This window comes from Lissotriton vulgaris, chromosome 3_1, assembly GCF_964263255.1.
Source record: "Lissotriton vulgaris chromosome 3_1, aLisVul1.2, whole genome shotgun sequence".
Taxonomy (NCBI): Eukaryota; Metazoa; Chordata; class Amphibia; order Caudata; family Salamandridae; genus Lissotriton; species Lissotriton vulgaris.
The window spans coordinates 1,241,358,445-1,241,376,059 of record NC_141689.1 but is presented as its reverse complement, the minus strand read 5'-3'; the positions used below and the strand labels follow the sequence as shown (position 1 = coordinate 1,241,376,059).

The 17,615-nt window shown below is 43.4% G+C and overlaps 1 protein-coding gene across 2 annotated transcripts in view; it reads left to right on the top strand.

The window, feature by feature from the left end:
* The window catches only part of LOC147727725 (uncharacterized), a 252,273-nt gene extending 236,500 nt beyond the window's left edge, over positions 1 to 15,773 (top strand). For both annotated transcript variants that reach the window (XM_086961721.1, XM_086961722.1), the window contains exon 9: positions 13,761 to 15,773. In XM_086961721.1, coding sequence (XP_086817847.1) covers positions 13,761 to 14,512 — 752 coding nt within the window. In that variant the 3' untranslated portion in view covers positions 14,513 to 15,773. The remainder of the gene's footprint in view (positions 1 to 13,760) is intronic.
* Positions 15,774 to 17,615: the final 1,842 nt, after the last annotated feature.

Genomic DNA, 17,615 nt, shown 5'->3' with positions numbered 1-17,615 from the left:
ACTCCCTTGCCCTGACGTAGGAGTGGTGATCTCTGACTGACTTTGGCGAAAGCCCTGGCCAGCCAGGGATCCCATTTCTAACACCTGTGGATATAGGCTGCATTATATGTCTTTAAATTCTCTCAAGTGTCTGTGCAGGACTGCATTGTTAGACCGCTTAAGAGATTATTTTTGATTGCTCCGGGGTCCACGCTCATGAGCGGGACTATTCACTGGTTTATGACTATAACAGAGATACCCCTACTACAGAACTGGAGTTACAGAACAGAAACTACTCCTTCTGCGCCAATAGGAACCGTCCATCCCGAACAGCCAAGCCAGGTCCCCTCCACATAAGGCCATAAGCAACCCCAGACTGGTTTCTTTCTTTTTTTTTTTTTTTTTTATATCCTCATCTGCCCGACACACGTCCCTTAGATGCGGGAGAAACCATCCAATCATCTCACTGCCTCTAGAAGCAAGACCCTGGAGATTGGGCCGCTTCTCTACTTGGCAAAGAGTTATATGAATTGATAGGAACAACCGTGCATCTTATGATGATGTCTCAAAGCAACTTCGTGCCGAAGTTTTCAGTATATATATGTTGGAGTCTGGGCTGACCATGATACTGAACTGTTGAGTGGATGGGCTTAATCATCGGATATTGGGGGGAAAAAAAAACCCCAATAGGACTTCACTTCCACTCAATCAGAAGTTTCCAAAATGAGAGATTCTGAGCTCTACATGATCTCCTCAGATCAACCTTTGAGGTTTCATACAATGAGTTTAGCCATCCTGAGTGGGTGGGAGGTGTGGTATCCACCCATTGCATACATATCTGCCGTCTTGCCAGTAATATGGCGTAAAACAAAAAGGATCGTGCAGCGCCAGTTATGTTCTGGTGTACACCAAGGATGACTAGTGATAAAGATAATGAAATATCGGTTTGGATAATTGAGTCCAGGGTTGCTTTAATCTCTGTCCAGAAAGTAGCTAGTTGGGGGCATTCCCAAAACATATGAGTGTCAGATGCTGAGGGGAGTTTACATTTGTTACAGCATTTCCCCTCTTGAAATTTAGACAGGCGTAGAGGAGTGAGATAAGCCCGATGTAAAGTGAACAGATGGTTTCGTCTAAGCCAAGCGGGTTTTACCAATTTATATAAAAGGGTGAAAGATTCTATCCAACTGTCCTCCTCTATTGCCACAATTTCTCTCCCCCATAACTGTTTTGGCAGATGAAACTCCCCATCTATCTCCTCATGTATCGACCAATACCAACAAGCAACCTCTTTACCTCCTATCTGTTTTTCAACTAGCTGTTGTTCTAGAGGACTAGTTCTCCCGATATTAGGAACTTTCCTTATCAATTCTCTGGCCCAACTGCTAATTTGTATGTATTTAAATTTAGACAATGTCACCCCTACTCTTTCCCTGTGGGCTTCCCACGGTGTCAGGCTGCCACCATCAAGTAGGTCCCCCCATCTAGCGAGCCCAGCTGATATTAGAGGTGTGGCCAGAGAGTCCTGTAAGCATGGTGGAAGCCCGGGAGAGTCCCAAATTGGTGCATAATTCGAGTAATACGCCAACCCCACTCTGCGCTTAATTTGTACCCACGTCTTTAGTTGCGTTAATAATATCTTTAACCTCACCTTCTTGAAGAACTTTTGTTCTCCGAACTTGAAGAGAAACCCATCCAATGGGAGGTTTGCCCCTACCAACATTGCTTTAAATAGTTTCCCATTTGAGGTGACATCTGGTGTCTTCAGAAGCATTCTTGAGTGGGAGAGCTGGAACGCCCAGGAATAGTACTGAATATCTGGGAGGGTCAAACCACCTTTTTCCCTCCTCCTCCTCAATTTTTTCCAAGCCAACCTTGTTGCTTTGTACCCCCATATGAAAGAATGTATTTCTTGTTGACATTTAAGAAGTTGTTTGGAATCAAATGCAATGGGAATTGTATTAAAGATAAAGGTGAATTTCGGGAGGATAGACATTTTTACAATGTTAACCCTCCCATAAATTGATAATCTAAGACCTACCCAGGATCTTAAAAAGGCCCTACACTCTTTGGCAACCAAGTCTAGGTTTGATTTTGCTAAGTCATCTATTTCTTGTGTGATTTTAACTCCAAGATAACGTATTGCGTGTGTTGAGGGCGTCACCCCCACACCCGGATTGGCAATATTCCATGTCATCAACTCGGTCTTTTCAGCGTTAATATCGTAGCCTGAGATACCTCCAAATTCTTTGGCTTTTTCGGCCACTACGGGGAAAGCATTTGCAGGGTCACTGGTGTATATTACGATGTCGTCGGCATATAGCCCAACTTTCCTTTCCCACCCTCCAAATTTAAATGAGGGAATTCTTGAGTCGTCCCTAAAGGATTGTGCTAGTGGCTCAATGTATATATTAAAAAGTAAAGGGGACAGGGGGCAGCCCTGTCTTGTCCCCCTAGTGATCTGAAAGGGCTGAGTACTCACACCATTCACCATGATACTTGCACTGGGATTTTGATATAAGAGTCCAATTGATCTTCGGAAATTTGGACCAAGTGCAAATTTCTTCATGGTTTCTGCTAGGTATGTCCAATTTACCCGGTCAAATGCTTTAGTTGCGTCAAGGGTCATAATCGCCAAGGGAAGGGAAAAAGTAGAAGCAATGTCCACTGCCCCGATCAAATCGTATGTTAGGTCCGAAAGTTGTCTACCCTTTATAAAGCCTTTTTGATCAGTATGAATTATTGACCCGACCTCCCGTCCAAGTCTGCTTGCCAGCACAGCCGCAAAGATCTTTTAATCACTGTTTAAAGGTGAGATTGGCCTATATGAGCCGCATTTGGCTGGGTCCTTCCCTGGTTTTGGAATCAAGACAATAATCGCCTCTCCCCAGGACTTCGGGGGAGCCACACCATTTATTAGGATATCGTTAAAGAGTCTTGTCAACACCGAAATTATTTCCGGGGCTATGACCCGTAATAACTCGCCAGGGAGGCCATCAGGGCCTGTTGCTTTGCCCCTCTTCACCTTATTAATGCTTTCCTTCACTTCCTCTTCTGAGATAGGCCTATCAAGACGCTCTCTTTGTTCAGAGCTAAGAGTGGGAAGAGTAATCTTCTCCAACCATCTAAGATTTGAAATAGGGTCCTCCAAGATTTCTTCCTTGTATATTTTTTGAAAAAACTCCAAAAATGCTTCCCCGATATCTTTAACAGATGTTCTTTCACTTGCCTCTCCATCTACCATGATATGTTTTATGTGTTTTTTTGCCTGGTCTGATTTAATTTTCCACGCCAGGACCTTACCTGCAGACTCGCCATATTCAAAATTAGAGATTTTACTTACTTCCCATTTTAGGGCGACTCTTTCTTGAAGGATGTTTTCTAGCTTTTCTTTTAACCCCTTACGTTGCTCTCGCTCCATATTGGTTCCGATTCCGGTGCCAATATGTTGATCCAATAATGCAATGTCCCTTTCAATACTATTGATCTTAGCTCTGTAGATTTTCCCTCGGTAAGAGGCCCTGTTAGTTATGTAGCCTCTCATAGAAGCTTTAAAGGCTTCCCATACAGTGTTTAACTGTGTGGAATTAATATTCGTGTCCATGAAAAGTTTTGTTTCGTGGATGAGAAGGTCTGTTTCTTCTTCATCTAGAAGAATAGTGCTGTCAAATGACCACAATGCCTGAGAGGGTTGTTGGCCCGATTGCATACAAAAAAATATAGCGGAATGGTCCGATAAGTGTGAAGGTAAATACGTTACGTCCTTAAGGTGGTCTCTGAGTGAGTAACTAAAAAGGGCATAGTCAATCCTTGATTTGTGGTTATATTTATAATTGTGGTATGATACACCGAGTGCCCTACCCGCTCTCTCCCTCCATGGATCCGCCAATCCGAGTGTCGACATAACATCCCCCAACACCTGCCTGGATTTTTTAAAAGTTACTGCCCTTGAATTAGGGGATTTGTCCAGCCTTGGGTTGAGTACCAGATTAAAATCTCCCATCCAGATTATCGGTTCTTGTGTTGATAATAACTGGTTCTGAATTTTAAACAGATATGAAGGGTCGTCCTGGTTAGGACCATAATAGCCTACCAAATTGTATATATTATTAACTAGACTGACTCTAGCGTAAAGCCATCTGCCACTTAAATCTTCCTCATATGCGAGAATCTGGGCTTTGATTTGCTTTTTGAAAATGATTAATATACCACGAATATTCGCATTATGATTAGTGCTAATATAACTGTCAACCCATCTGTTTTTACTCATGATTTCCTTCACTTCGTGTTGGAGAAGATGTGTTTCCTGGATGACTATGACCTGCGCCGGTGAGTCCCTCAGGTATTGCAGTATTCTATGTCTCCTATTCTTAACACGCAGGCCATTGACATTCCAGGACAGAAATTTTATTACCATCAGCCAGTGTCCGGACCCCTCCCCCTACTCCAACTCAATAAAGGATTGTGTCTTCCAGTGAGACTTAAGTAAAATATAAATAAAAATAGACTCGATTGAGCTAGTAAGTTTGAGACTGTGCCTGAACAGTGAGGATGTTTTATGGTTTTACCCCTTCCCCCATCCCACCCCACCCTGGAAAACCCCCCCTTAATTAATCTGGCTCTTGCTGCCAGATTTGCCTCCTCTATGGAGTTCCGTATGCCCAGGTCATTTACATGATTGAGTATGGCCCGGCATGCATTGATTCCATCATAATTATGTAAACTGAAAGTAAAGGAAACTCTTAAGTTTGGAAATTTAAGTAAATTTAGATGTTATACGCACACCATCACATATAACTGGAGTGTTGTTCTAATACGCTTTCCCTTTATATATTTTTTTTTCACTCCTTTTTAAAAATGTTATATATATTTTTAATTTCAAAACATATATATATTTATTTCCCTTTGTATTATACTTTTTTTTCTTCCTCTTTTTTTTTTTTTTTTTTTAATTTTTATCTTCCTTTTTTTTTTTTTTTTTTTACACCCGTCCCCCTATTATTTTTTTTCCCTTTCCTTCCTTCCTTCCTGTTTTCCCCCTTTTTTTTTAACTTTTTATCCCCTTTTTCCCTATTTATTTCCCTGTTCTTTTCCCCATTTTTCATCCCTACATATATATATATATATATATATATCTTTTTTTTTTTGTCCTCTCTACCTTCCCTATTCTCGACCTTATGTCCCCTTCACCTCCATTCTTATCATGTTATTTTAACTCGATGACTCAGTTTGCAATGACTGTATTACCCTAAGAACTAACACTAGATGTTACCCTGTTGATGATCATGGATGGAAGTCAGAAGTTCGTCAGCCTCCAATGGAGAATGAATGTTATGCATTTTGTTGTTGTACATAACCCGCAAAAAAGCGGGGAACCTCATTTGGACAGTTACTCCCAGAGCCCTAAACTTCTCCATTTTCTGGCCTAACTCCCATTGTCTGTCTAGAGTAGACTTGGATAAATCAGATCTGACAACATATGAGAAGTCTGGAGCTTTTAAAGCAGTGGACTTTAGAGCTAGATTTAGGATCTTCTCTTTTACCGAATAGGTCAGAAAATTAACTAGAATTTTCCTAGGTTTAGACCGTCCCTGTTTTAGACGAAAGGGATCTCTATGAGCTCGCTGAATATCTTTTTCTAGCTCTTCAATGGATTCCTCCAAATTTAGGGACTCTTTAAGCAGAGAAGCTACGTATTTTTTCATGTCACTCCCCTCTTTCCCCTCTGGAACTTTTAGAATTCTAATGTTGTTTCTCCTTGAGTAGTTCTCCAAAGACTCCACTCTCTCTTTCGTTGCGTTCCCGTCTCGCCTTAGATAGTAGATCTTTTCATTGGCAGACTCTAATTTTGCTTTTAGTTCATCTACTGTGCTCTCAAGAGTATCTGTCCTCTCAGAGAGAAGATCCACTCTCTTATCCAAGGCGTCAAAAGCTGCTTTAATCTCAAGCTGGTTACGCTTGGATTCAGCGAACCCAACTTTAATTTCGTGCAGTAAATCCTCCAGTGAAATCTTCTCCTTCATCTCCGAGGTCTCTCCTGCCTTATCCTTGTCCTTGTCCTGAACGGTGAGAAGCCCAGCTTCTTCCGGGGTGTTATGAACAGCAACAGAGTCTACTTCCTCCTCCTCTTCTACCACCTCCACCGGGACGGAATCTTGGGTGGCATCTGTATCGCCCATCTTCTTCTTATCCTCTAGTGGTCCACTGGGGATTTCTAGAACTTGAGGTAACACTTTAAAGTAAGATCTAAGCGAGGGGGTAAGCTTCGCTGCACTACCTTTAGTTTTTTTAGATCTTATTTTAGTTCCAATTGTTGAATCTTTAGTACCTTTTAGCCCAGCCGCCGCGGATTAGCGGCCGCAGTTACTGTTATTGCGGGTTTTGTGATGTGGGTACCAGAAAACACAAAAACAGAAGGTTCCGGAGTGCTCCCTTTAGGTCCGAATTCTAGATCTATAGCCACGTCCTTTGTTCTCTCCTTAACTCCCTTCTTAGCGTCACCAGGACTGAGATCCAACTTAGAAAAGGTATCAGTGAGGGAATAATCAACCTTATCCCCTTTAGTAACCACACATCTCTTCCCGAGCTCCTTACTTGATGGCAGTGCCTGGACGAATATTTTCCCAACAACTTCTTCCTCTGATTCCGCCCCTGACCTTGCCTTTGTCTTTGTCTTGGTCTTCAGTTTAATGCGGCGGATTCTCTGTGTTTTGTCCAGGCTGAAGGTGTCCGGTTGAGCTCCTTTTATTAGAGTGGGGCACTTTAATAAAGTGGTAAGGCTGCTAAGATCGCCTCTAGCAGCCGCTCTGCGGCTCCTTCGCAGCTCCACGGCTGCCTCTGCCCACCGGGAGAGTGTGGCAAAAGGCGGGGTCTTGCCACCACACATCCACACACCGACAAGCTGGATGTTACTGATTAGGGTAAAGCAAAACCAGTACTACCACTATCTACTTTCTGTTCTGAACCCTTTTTTTATTTTTTTTAGTTATTCATTCTCATTTCCTTTTCTTTTCCTGTGGGGAAAAAAGAGTCAGGGAGTCAGGGAGCCAGGGAGCTAAACGATTACAGTAGACCACTTGTGCCTATCTCAAAAAAACACTTGTGCTGCTTGCTTGCTGGCTTTGCTCAGGGCGGAGCCTGCCTTGGCTCCTGTCTCAGGCTGCTTTGGGCGTCGGACGCGGAACACTGCCAGCAAGTGATTTACACGAGAAAGGGGGACGAAAAGGACGAAACCACAACACGTTAGGAGTCCTACAAGTATCTCTCCAGTAACCCCCAGTAACCTCCCGGCAGCCGATGACTGTGCAGATATCGGCGGGTAGAGTGGGAAACCACCCTTACCTCACACGGAGCTCCCCAGCTCCGCTCCTCCGCTACTCCGCTGCACTTCTCCCCTCTGAACGGCTCCGGCGGCTCCTGCCTCGGCGCCTATCACAAAGGTGCCTCGGGTGCAAAATGTAGATGTCAGATGTCAGTGTCAGTAGCTGGAAAATTGCCGAAATGCCGAAAGAAAAGCCATTAGCTTCAGCGGGGACCTTTTCAGGGTGTAAAGCCGGTCACGCTGGTTAAAAGCCAAGTAGCATGCCGAAAATCACCGCGTTTCCTCTGGCTTACAGGAACTCCTCCACAGAGACGCGACCTGCCCTAACCGGCGGCCGCCATGTTTTCCCCGACCCCTCACCCCAGACTGGTTTCAACCTACATTTCTCATCAGCTAGCTTGAGTCCTATGGCACAGTGGGAACATGGGGCCATCCCCATTGCACTTAGGGTGTCCGCCACAATAAGGTCGGCTGCAGTGTGGCCCTGAGTAATTACCAGTGCATGAGATTAATTCAAGCATTCCATAGATCACTTTTTATGCTGTTCAGCCATATTTATCAGAGCACTACTGTAAACAGTTTTCGGTGCAGCTTCCCACTGTCAGACCACAACTGCAATATTAGTAGGTTCATGTAGTGACAACTTGGTTACACAGTATGGTAAAAGGAACAAAACATGTTGCCATGATTGCATTAGCTTAAAAGTATTAAGCTAACAATTTTACCCTGTTTACTTTCCCTACATCTGTCTGTTACATTGTTTGTCTTTTGAGCACCGATAATGTGTGAAGGAAAAATAATGTTTACCAATACTGATCTGGATATATGAAAGACAGCTGTGCTTTGTTTAGCTACATCAGGACGAGCCCCAAGTGGGTGTTTCAAAGAAGGGTAATTTAAACTCCCAACAAGGCACAATGGTCCATAGCCACAGTAAAATAATGTATTGTTCCTGTACAACCGAGCAGTGGCGGCTGCTGAACTTTGAAAGAGGTGGGGCGTAATTTTCTTCCTCAAATTAGACCGAGCAAAAGTGCAAGTCACCTTACTTTCAGAGGATCCAGGAGTGTTTTCGCTTTTGAGGAAACGCTAACTTTAAAATAGGTGCCAGTTGGTGCATTTTACAACACATTTGAGTTACCCAGGCCTCCATTAGCATTTATCACATTTAGGGCCTGCCTCATCCATAACATGAGTAAACATCACCGAATTCTCTACTTGCTGGCTTTGTTTCCACTGATACCATGGTCCCTTCACTTGTCACAAAGCACCTGTAAACACCCTCGAACCTAATTAGACAACTTGCACATATGTGTATTCTCCCACAGATAGCTTTAAAAAGGTTTCACTGTCTTGCTGATAATCTCCTGCCAGTTCCACATACCCTCTGACTCATAAAACAATCATGCACATGCCTACACACAACCAATTAACAAAAGTCACATGCACACAACCGACCAAGCTAACTCACACCTATTCATAAACACACATTCACATACCTCTCAGTCCGTACCCTCCAGCCTTAATCGTCCGCCTACAGCTGAGCAACATATACTGTAAGGACAGTCACTGCCCCCATGCACACTAACAAAAGGGGCCACTGTGACAGCCCTAGGCGCACTGAGGAGACAAAGCCCTCATACACTCGGGAGATGGCAACAGTGCAATATCTAAAACAAATTTTACCAAGCGATGAGCATTTTGCTTATTTCCTTTTCCCAGAGTGCATTTCCATAGCACTGTTTTTCACGCAACAGTCGGTATTAATTGCGCAGAAGTGGCCTCTAGGTGTCTGCGTGACAATAGGTTGTGGATGTGTGTTCAAAGCAGGGCACGACTGACAGCTCTGCATTTTATTGTGAAGGGAGTGGAGTTTCTCACGTGCAGAACGCGCTCAAACCATCGACTATCGTCAATGCACAACTTCAAATTGTCACTTATGAGACAATTAGTTAAGTATATTAATTAGGTACTCAGCTGCTTAACTATAAGAAACGCGAAGTAAAAGAAAATGTAGCGCTATCGGATTCTGGTTCAATTTAAAGACCCTTAACCTTATTTGTATCTCTCCTAAAGACCCTCAGGCTTCTGTAGCCTGTTCCAGTGGGATGCTCAGTTGTAGCAATAAACCACTTTATTATCCCGACGGCACCATTTGCAAATTCCGACCGCTGACAGTGGATCCCAGCGCTGCTGTGCTCTCTGCCAGCCTTGTGACCACAGACATATCCCAGCGCTATCACCTCTTCCCATCTTCACATCTAGACGGCAGCGGCCTATTCTTTGTCACCAGTAGCTGGACTGAGTTAACCCTCCTCCACGCCTCACGATGCCGCTGCGCCAAGAGGAGCCGAGGATCACATAGGTGGCGAGTGATAACCAGCCGGAGACTCCCCGAGAAACACTCTTGAGACCACCACCCCTCTGCTTCTGTTCAACTCCCTCGTCAACTCCCTCGAGAACCGGCTTCGCCTTCAACTTGTGTTAGCATCTCTACGAACCAGGCCAGTGATACGAAGCGTGAGACCCCCTCCCCCCTCCCCCCTCCCACCCCCCCACCCTACAATACACACTGTACCGCCGGGGAATTAAAATAAAGAAGGAAGAGAAGAATTTAGGAAAACTTACCTGATCGCCGGTCAGCGCCGCATCTCCCGTACCTGTCCTTGGCGCCTTCACTGGAGCGGAAACCCCGCCCTCCGTCCTCAGCCAATCCTGGCGTTGCAACACCAGGATGGACACAGGGCATGGTTGCTTTCTGCCCGACTGCCCATTAGGAGAGCGAGGTATCGCTCTTCTAATGGGCATGCGCAGGCACAAGTGCGCATGCGTGGGCAAGGCTGAAAAATGTGCCTCCGTCCCTACTCATGCGTACCTGTGTGCTGCTGCCTGCCTGGCCTGTCAGTCAACATGACACAGGACCGCCCACCCCCTTCAGACTCTGAAGAGGGTGGGCGGTCCTGCATCATGCTTACTGACAGGCATTGTCCCTCGGCGTCTTTGAACTTAAGTTTACTTCAGTTCAAAGACGCCAAGGAACGGAGCTGCGGGTGCGGGCGGGGGGGCAACGCCCCAACGCCCCCAATGGACGGTCCGCCACTGCAACCGAGGTATGCAACAGATATGTTGCTTTCTTATTAATTAAATTTAAAGACTTGCACTGTATGCCTTCTGTAGATAGGGGTAGGAGGTACTTAGTAGTTACTATGATCGTGAAATGGATACAGTCATTAACAAACACATCACAAGCTTTGTTCAGGGTCACTCCGAGACCCACCACATAAGGCTTTTATTAATGTACAAAGAAACCATGCGCACTTGACATACATTTTCACCTGCTGATGGATGTGACACAAAGGAGAAATACAGTGTCACCATAATTGCATGGCATGGGGCACACAACCCTGTTTGGCTTAGCTCTGTCTAGCACATTTTCTTACACCCACAACGTGGTAGTGTTTTCATCATCATCAAAAAACTTTATTTCGGCCTATAGGGCCATAATAGTACAAATAAAAATACAATTTATTACGTATAGCTTGTAGAAGATATCAATTGGGCTACGTAAGACCAGATACTACAAAAATAAAATTCCAGTCTGGTTTTTGGTTGGCGAGATCGACTTGCCTTCTCACTAACCTTACCACAATTATAGAAAACGTAAAATGCTTGTACAATATACACACAACATGTAGCCTTTACATTAACCAAACAATAGAAATTGGTAAAGTGCATGTGCATAGACAGTGTGGTTGCTTTAGCAAGAAGTTGTCTTTGCTCGAATATGATCTCATTGAAAAGTGCATTTGCAAACCGTGGAACAGCGTGGTGGCGGTTGCAATATTTAAAAAGAAAATGTCAATAAAATGCATAGGTCTCATCTAGGCAGAGAGATAACCATTACGAAAATCCTATATAACTTAATGGAACCACGAACTTGACTTACAGTTCCTAGAGAGAAGAAAGTGAACGTGCAAAGCTTCACCAGCATGAAGGTTTTTCACTTTCTAAAATGCGTATACAAAACTCAGGTGGTGCAGAGGTCAATGCAATTATGAAGAGAGCCAATATATTTTAAAACTGTGAAGGAACCCACACCTGCCAGCATTCTCAACACAGACAGCTAGTTTAAAATGAAACAATATAAAAACAACGATTGATTGAGCACTTGTTAGTTAAAATAGTGATAAACATGACAATCAGTTGATTTCATTCATTTTAAAGAGCGAGTACAGGGCCCAATTTACATGATGGATGATAATAAGCTGGGCAGACCTATAAGTTCTTCTTTAGAATAGCTCTGCGAGTACACCGCATGGAGAATTGAAAGCACGAGGTAGATAACACAATGGGCGTTATCAGTATCCTATTTAAAAAGCCTAAAGACCTCGCTACAATGTCTGAACCCCAAGTTCCTACTTAACTCGGGATCCCTAGAAGGTAAATTGGCTATTAAACCCAATGTTGGGGAGGATGTATGAAGGGCACATTTTGAATCCTTATACACAAGGGCAGAGGATGACGATGAGCCATTGGCTAACACTCCTATCCCCAAGAGACAAGTCATTTAGTCACCCCTTTGTTCTCCCTTAAGGAGATCACTTTTATCAACGGCCTAATTGAGTCACTGATTGCTGGGAAGGACATTGATGCCCTCAGGTTAGCGAACTGTTAAATACCACCCATGATGTTCGCAGATGACACCCTCTTGCTTTCGAAATGCCCTATGGGCATTCAGAGGGCCTTTGAACTCTTTACTGTTTTCTGTAGAAATCGGGGTTTGGAGATCCATCGCCAAAAAACAAAGTATATGGTATTTAATGTGAATAACAGAACCAGCCCTAATCTCCCGTTTAGATGGAATTCCATTAGAGAGGGTATCCATTTTTTAGTACCTGGGGATCACGCTTACTGAGAAAATTGACTGGGGCACACAAATAAAGAAAGCAAGTTGGCCCAGACAGCGGGGGCATCTCAAAGATATATAGGAGCTTTACCCACAATCTGGTTGGCCCGGCGGTGGAAATTTACAAAGTACAGGCTAGGGGCGCTGTGTTGTATGAAGCTCAAATTTGGGGTCACTGTTCACCAGGCTGTCTTGCATGCTGAGAATTCCTTCGCTAGGCAACTCATGCGTCTTCCTTCTAGCTCCCCATTAACACCTCTTAGAATGGAACTCGAGATTAGACCTTTTGCAGTAGAAGTAGCTCTCATACCTCTTTTATTTTGGCGACATCTGTGGAGCACTCCTGAACTCGTTCCATATAGGGATGAGCTGAGCGAAGTTGAGGGGCTTCAAGGTGCAGGAAAACACCCATGGTTTCCATATATTATGAATATCTGTGAGGCCATAGGAAGGGATAACATGTGGAATAATGCAGAAGAAACCTGCTTCACGACCTCTAGAAAGGTCCTGTATGAGAGTTATAGAGAACATAAACTTGCCTGACTACAAAGGAGGTCTATGTCTGGTCGTTTGACCCTTAGGTTACTCGAAGTAAAAGACCAATTCAGGTTAGAATCTGTTCTGGATGACCTCCAGCTGCTCCTTGCCAAGAAGCTATATCTCCAGTTCAGACACAGGGTGCTCACCCTGCGTACATTTAATAATAAGTGGGCAGGTTTTCTCAGTCTGGTTTGCCCAGCTTGTGAGAATGCAGATGAGACTGAAATACAGGTGTTATTTTTCAGTCAAGGTTATAGGAGGGCAAGGATCCGTCGGTAGTGTTTTTACACGCTGCAAGTGTACAGATTACAGCAACTGACACTACAGAGGTTACTAAACGGGCAACATTTCTTTTGCCACACCATCTTCTTTCCTTAGCTGCTCTATCTAAAATTATCATATAATTTTCCTGCCATTTCAGAATAAAAATGTTGCCCACTTGCCTAACATACCCAAATCAATAGATGACACGTGCATATGGTTTTGGAGCATATTACTAATCTCTTAGTGTGCCATAGTGAATGAAGAAGCCTCACTGATTTCTAAAACTATTTGTTAACGTGTTAACATCTTTAAGGCTTAGCCCAGACTTTAAAGTGTTGTGTTCCAGAGTTTCTGCTAGTTTAGAACACTGCTATGTTTTGTTAAATGCTGAGGATGCTACTGTTAATCATCCTCATTGTCAATTATTTTAACAATCTAGATAAGGCAGTACTGTGTCCATAAATAATTTGTGAGAAGCATACCCTTGATTGACGAAGTTGAAAAGATCACATTTTATTTTGCGATAACTCTATATAACCTACTTGAGATTTCCAGTGTTTTGCTCTGCTACATATAAATGTATAAGTATAAAAAGTGTTTTATCAACTTGAGTAACTAGTCATACAAAAGTTTGTGCTTTCCGTTTATTTTTCAAAGCCATTTGTTTGTTATAATAACTTTTGAACAAATGTGATAAAGATGCTTTTCATATAGAGCACTAACACAAGTAATCTCCTTTTTTTCCAAAAGGGGATAGACTCATAAACAGGAACATGAATATTCAAGGTTATATGAATTGTACTGAAACTACACCATGCAAAGCTACATCACAAAAAGCAATGTTTTCACAAAATTCAGATACTGTAAAGAAATCTAGAAGCTGCCTGCAAACCGAAAGGAGTCAAGAACTTGAAGGAACGATAAACATTCAAGGTGAGAGCGGTTTAGGTAATTTGCCTAGCACAAATCTCCATCAAGAGACCCTACAGAGACAACATTCAGACATGTACAAGCAGCATCAGAAGGAGCTGGACAATGCAGAAATGATTGCATGTGAACCAAGGCCACAACCACACTGGAATACGTATACATTTGCTCAATGCAAGCTGAACTTCTATCACAAAAGCGATTCTATACGACACCTGAAAGCACGTGCAAAAAACTATCCTTATCAAAGTATGGAAAGCCAGAAAAGCCTCAGTGGAACAAGCCATCTCATTAGAAACCAAAAGATACATACACGACACAGACCTTATCAGTGCAATGTCTGTGATCAAAGCTTCAGCTGGAAAAATAATCTCATTAGGCATCAAACAAAGCATACTGGAGATAAGCCGTATCAGTGTGATGAGTGTGAAAAAAGCTTTACCCAGAAGGGAACTCTTACTATACATCAGAGAATACATTCCGGAGAGCGGCCATATCACTGTACTCAATGTGATACCAGATTCCGAGAGAAGAAACAGCTTATTAGGCACTTCAAGAAGGTTCACAAGTCATGACTTGCATGCTAGCTGAACAGAACACTCTAAAGTGGACCATTACATGGGTAAATTACCTAGTGTTCTACATCTTAAAATTCCAAACATCCTAATATGACTTTAGTCAAGAATAAGGTTTACTCTCCATCAGGTGTATGCAGAGAATTTCTCTCAGTTTGCCTCTTTGTAAGGCCTGCTCATTGTTTTGAATGTAAAACCTTTTTTTGTAGATGGACCAACTTTACACACCAGAGGATATATACAGAAGAAATCTTGGAACTACAGAATACACACCACATTAAGAAGCAATAGGCAGGAGAATTGAGACTTGAAAAAATACCCCAAGGGACAAAAATTAATCAGAAAGTGAAGTAGGATTCACCTTCGCAGCCGATTATTGTGGAGCTACCTGGTTCTTCACTCCTTGAGACTAGCAAAAACCGAAAGTTACCACTGTCCCTTCCCGCCCTTGTGGTTCTTTTTACATCTACGGAGGAAAGGATATCTGGACTGCATGTCGGTGAGGGAGATCTTACCGGTGGCGGATGCTTGCTGAGACTCAATGTGTTTGATTGGTCTCATATTAATCTTAATTGAACTTCCTACGAACTTTGACTCTCCTGGGGCGGTGATGGTGTTACCGGACAGAGTCCGCATGAAAGATCGGAGGGGTCAAGGATGAGACTGTTGGTCTGGGTCTGATTTCGGGGCTTTAGAGGACTAGGGATTCGCTAACGTAATGCTTGCGGGAGGTTGGGCGGTGTTCAACGTCTCCCCTGTCTGTCTCTGTCTATAATATTATTGAGTACTTGGTGGTCTTCGGACAGGGGTTGTTAGTTTCAGGCGGGGGGGAAAGGTGTCCGGGAATCTGTATGACATTCTCCTCCTCCATTCTTCTTCTTTTACTTTTTGTAGTTCTAGCGCAGGCGTCTCGGTCGTTCCCTTTAAATTGATCTGTGATTATTCTATTTTTGTACCTGCTCACTATATTATAGTGTTTAAATGTATGGCATCAGATATGTCTGTTTCTTTTTCCTTGCTTTTTAGATTGGGGGGGGGGGATTAAACATAAAATGAAACCTTCGTCTTATCCTGTAACGTCTTTCGGGTTCAATACAATGTGTATCCTGATTCGCTGCCGGACCTCAGGGTTGTCGACTGAAGAGCTGTGTCATTTGATAATATAGTGGATCTTATTCTTGTGTTGCGGCCGGCCCCTGCGGTTGTTGGCCCGTGCGTGTAATTTTATTGAACTGTACAATAAAGGTTTTTAAAAAAGAAAGTGAAGCGGCCTAAACGCAACGAACAAACTAATGGTTTCCCAAATCAAGAAGTGCACCTTTACTGCTGTTTTAGCAATCATAAGTTTTTGTCCAGATTTCAAAGACATGAGATATTAAAATAACCATTAAGCGAAACACAAGCAGTTCTAAGAGTATCCCAAACATATTAACAGTCGCCTACAAAACCACAAATCTATGTTGAATCCCTTTAGTACAATCAACTAGTTTAACAACTCTGGACGCATAGTGGCCTATCAGCTGCATATATAAATGTTTAAGGCAATCCAAGGAAATGTATATACACCCCAGACAGAGATGTCATACCTTTATGGTTAAAGCTGTGCAAAAAAGACTTATTAAAACATTGCAACAGCCAAATGTATGAAAACCTTAACTTATGTTGTTCTCCAGGTTAGCATCCTCTTTTTTGATGCAGAATTTCCTGATTGATCAAAACAGACAAAATATATGATTACCTACGACGCAGGTATTGTGAAAGAAAATAAATATTGTTATACATATAAACACGTATTGTCTAACAACTTTGCAATAGCGTAAAAAGATAGGAAGAGAAAGTTCTATGGATTAAAGTTCAGCCAATAATAAATCAGACAGTCTTGTACAGCTGCACGTAAGCATGATGTAGCTCAAACATTAAAAAAGCCCTTTACAACATTATCCATCTTTAATATTTAAATATATGCAATGGAACATAAGTGTTCAAATGCGGCTAAACAATTTGTCTTTTGAATTTTGTTGTACACTCTAATGAGGACTATTCGTATGCGTTAGGACTGTACCTTAGAAGGTAAGGGTTGAGGGGCCAAGAGATGGGGCCCAGCCACTTCCTGGCTTTGACGGGTCTGGCCTTGGCCCAGGCTTGCCCGGACATGTCCCATGGAGCGTGGCGCGGGCTGTGCTTTATGCTGCAGGTGTCAATGATTTAGAGGCCTGCAGGGGTTGTGGGGCGCATAGTTCCCAGCGGCTGCAATCCAGCAGTGGCTCACTCCTGGGTGTGAACGGCAGCAAGCGCTTCCCGAGTGATGAAACCGGTAGGGACGCAGGCTCCTAGCAGCAATTCAATGCAGAATGGCAGTCTCTGTTCCCCTAATCATCACTACTAACTGGAAAATGAACAAATGATGAACGGAATCCTGAACAATGCAAACATTCACCCCCAGTCACAAAGATCTGGGTTTAATCAATTGTTTTTTTGCTCACTACGTCACCCCATTTTGGACCCAGTCATATGCAAATCAGTATTGAACCTGTTCCTCATGGGAACAGTCCAGCCCGAACTGCCAAGCCAGGTTCTCCCTGAACCGGAAACGAGCATCCTGGGACCGGTTTTGGAGTATCAGCCAGACTAACTTGAATCCAGTGGCGCAGAGAGCATGGGGCCCACATCTGGGCATACCCTTCCCACTTAATTTTGCAAATGCAAAAGGGACAAATGATGGACGTAAAGCTGAACAATGCAAACATTCACTCCATCTCACAAAGAACTGGGTTTAACCCATCGTTCTTTTGCTCACCACTCCACCCCACTTGGGGGTGAATGTTTGCATTGTTCAGCAGGGTATGAATGTCTGTATTGTTCAGTAGGGTGTGAATGTTTGTATTGTTCAGCAGGAGGTGAATGTTTGCGTTGTTCAGCATTCCGTCTATCCATTGTTCCTTTTGCATTTGTCGCCCTAAGGAGGAAGGGTATCCCCAGACGTGGGTACCGTATTCACTGCACCACTGGATTCAAGCTAGCTTTGCTGATGAGGGGTGATGGCTCGAAACTGATCCCAGGATGTTTGTTTCCAGCCCAGGGAGTACCTGACCTGGCAGTTTGG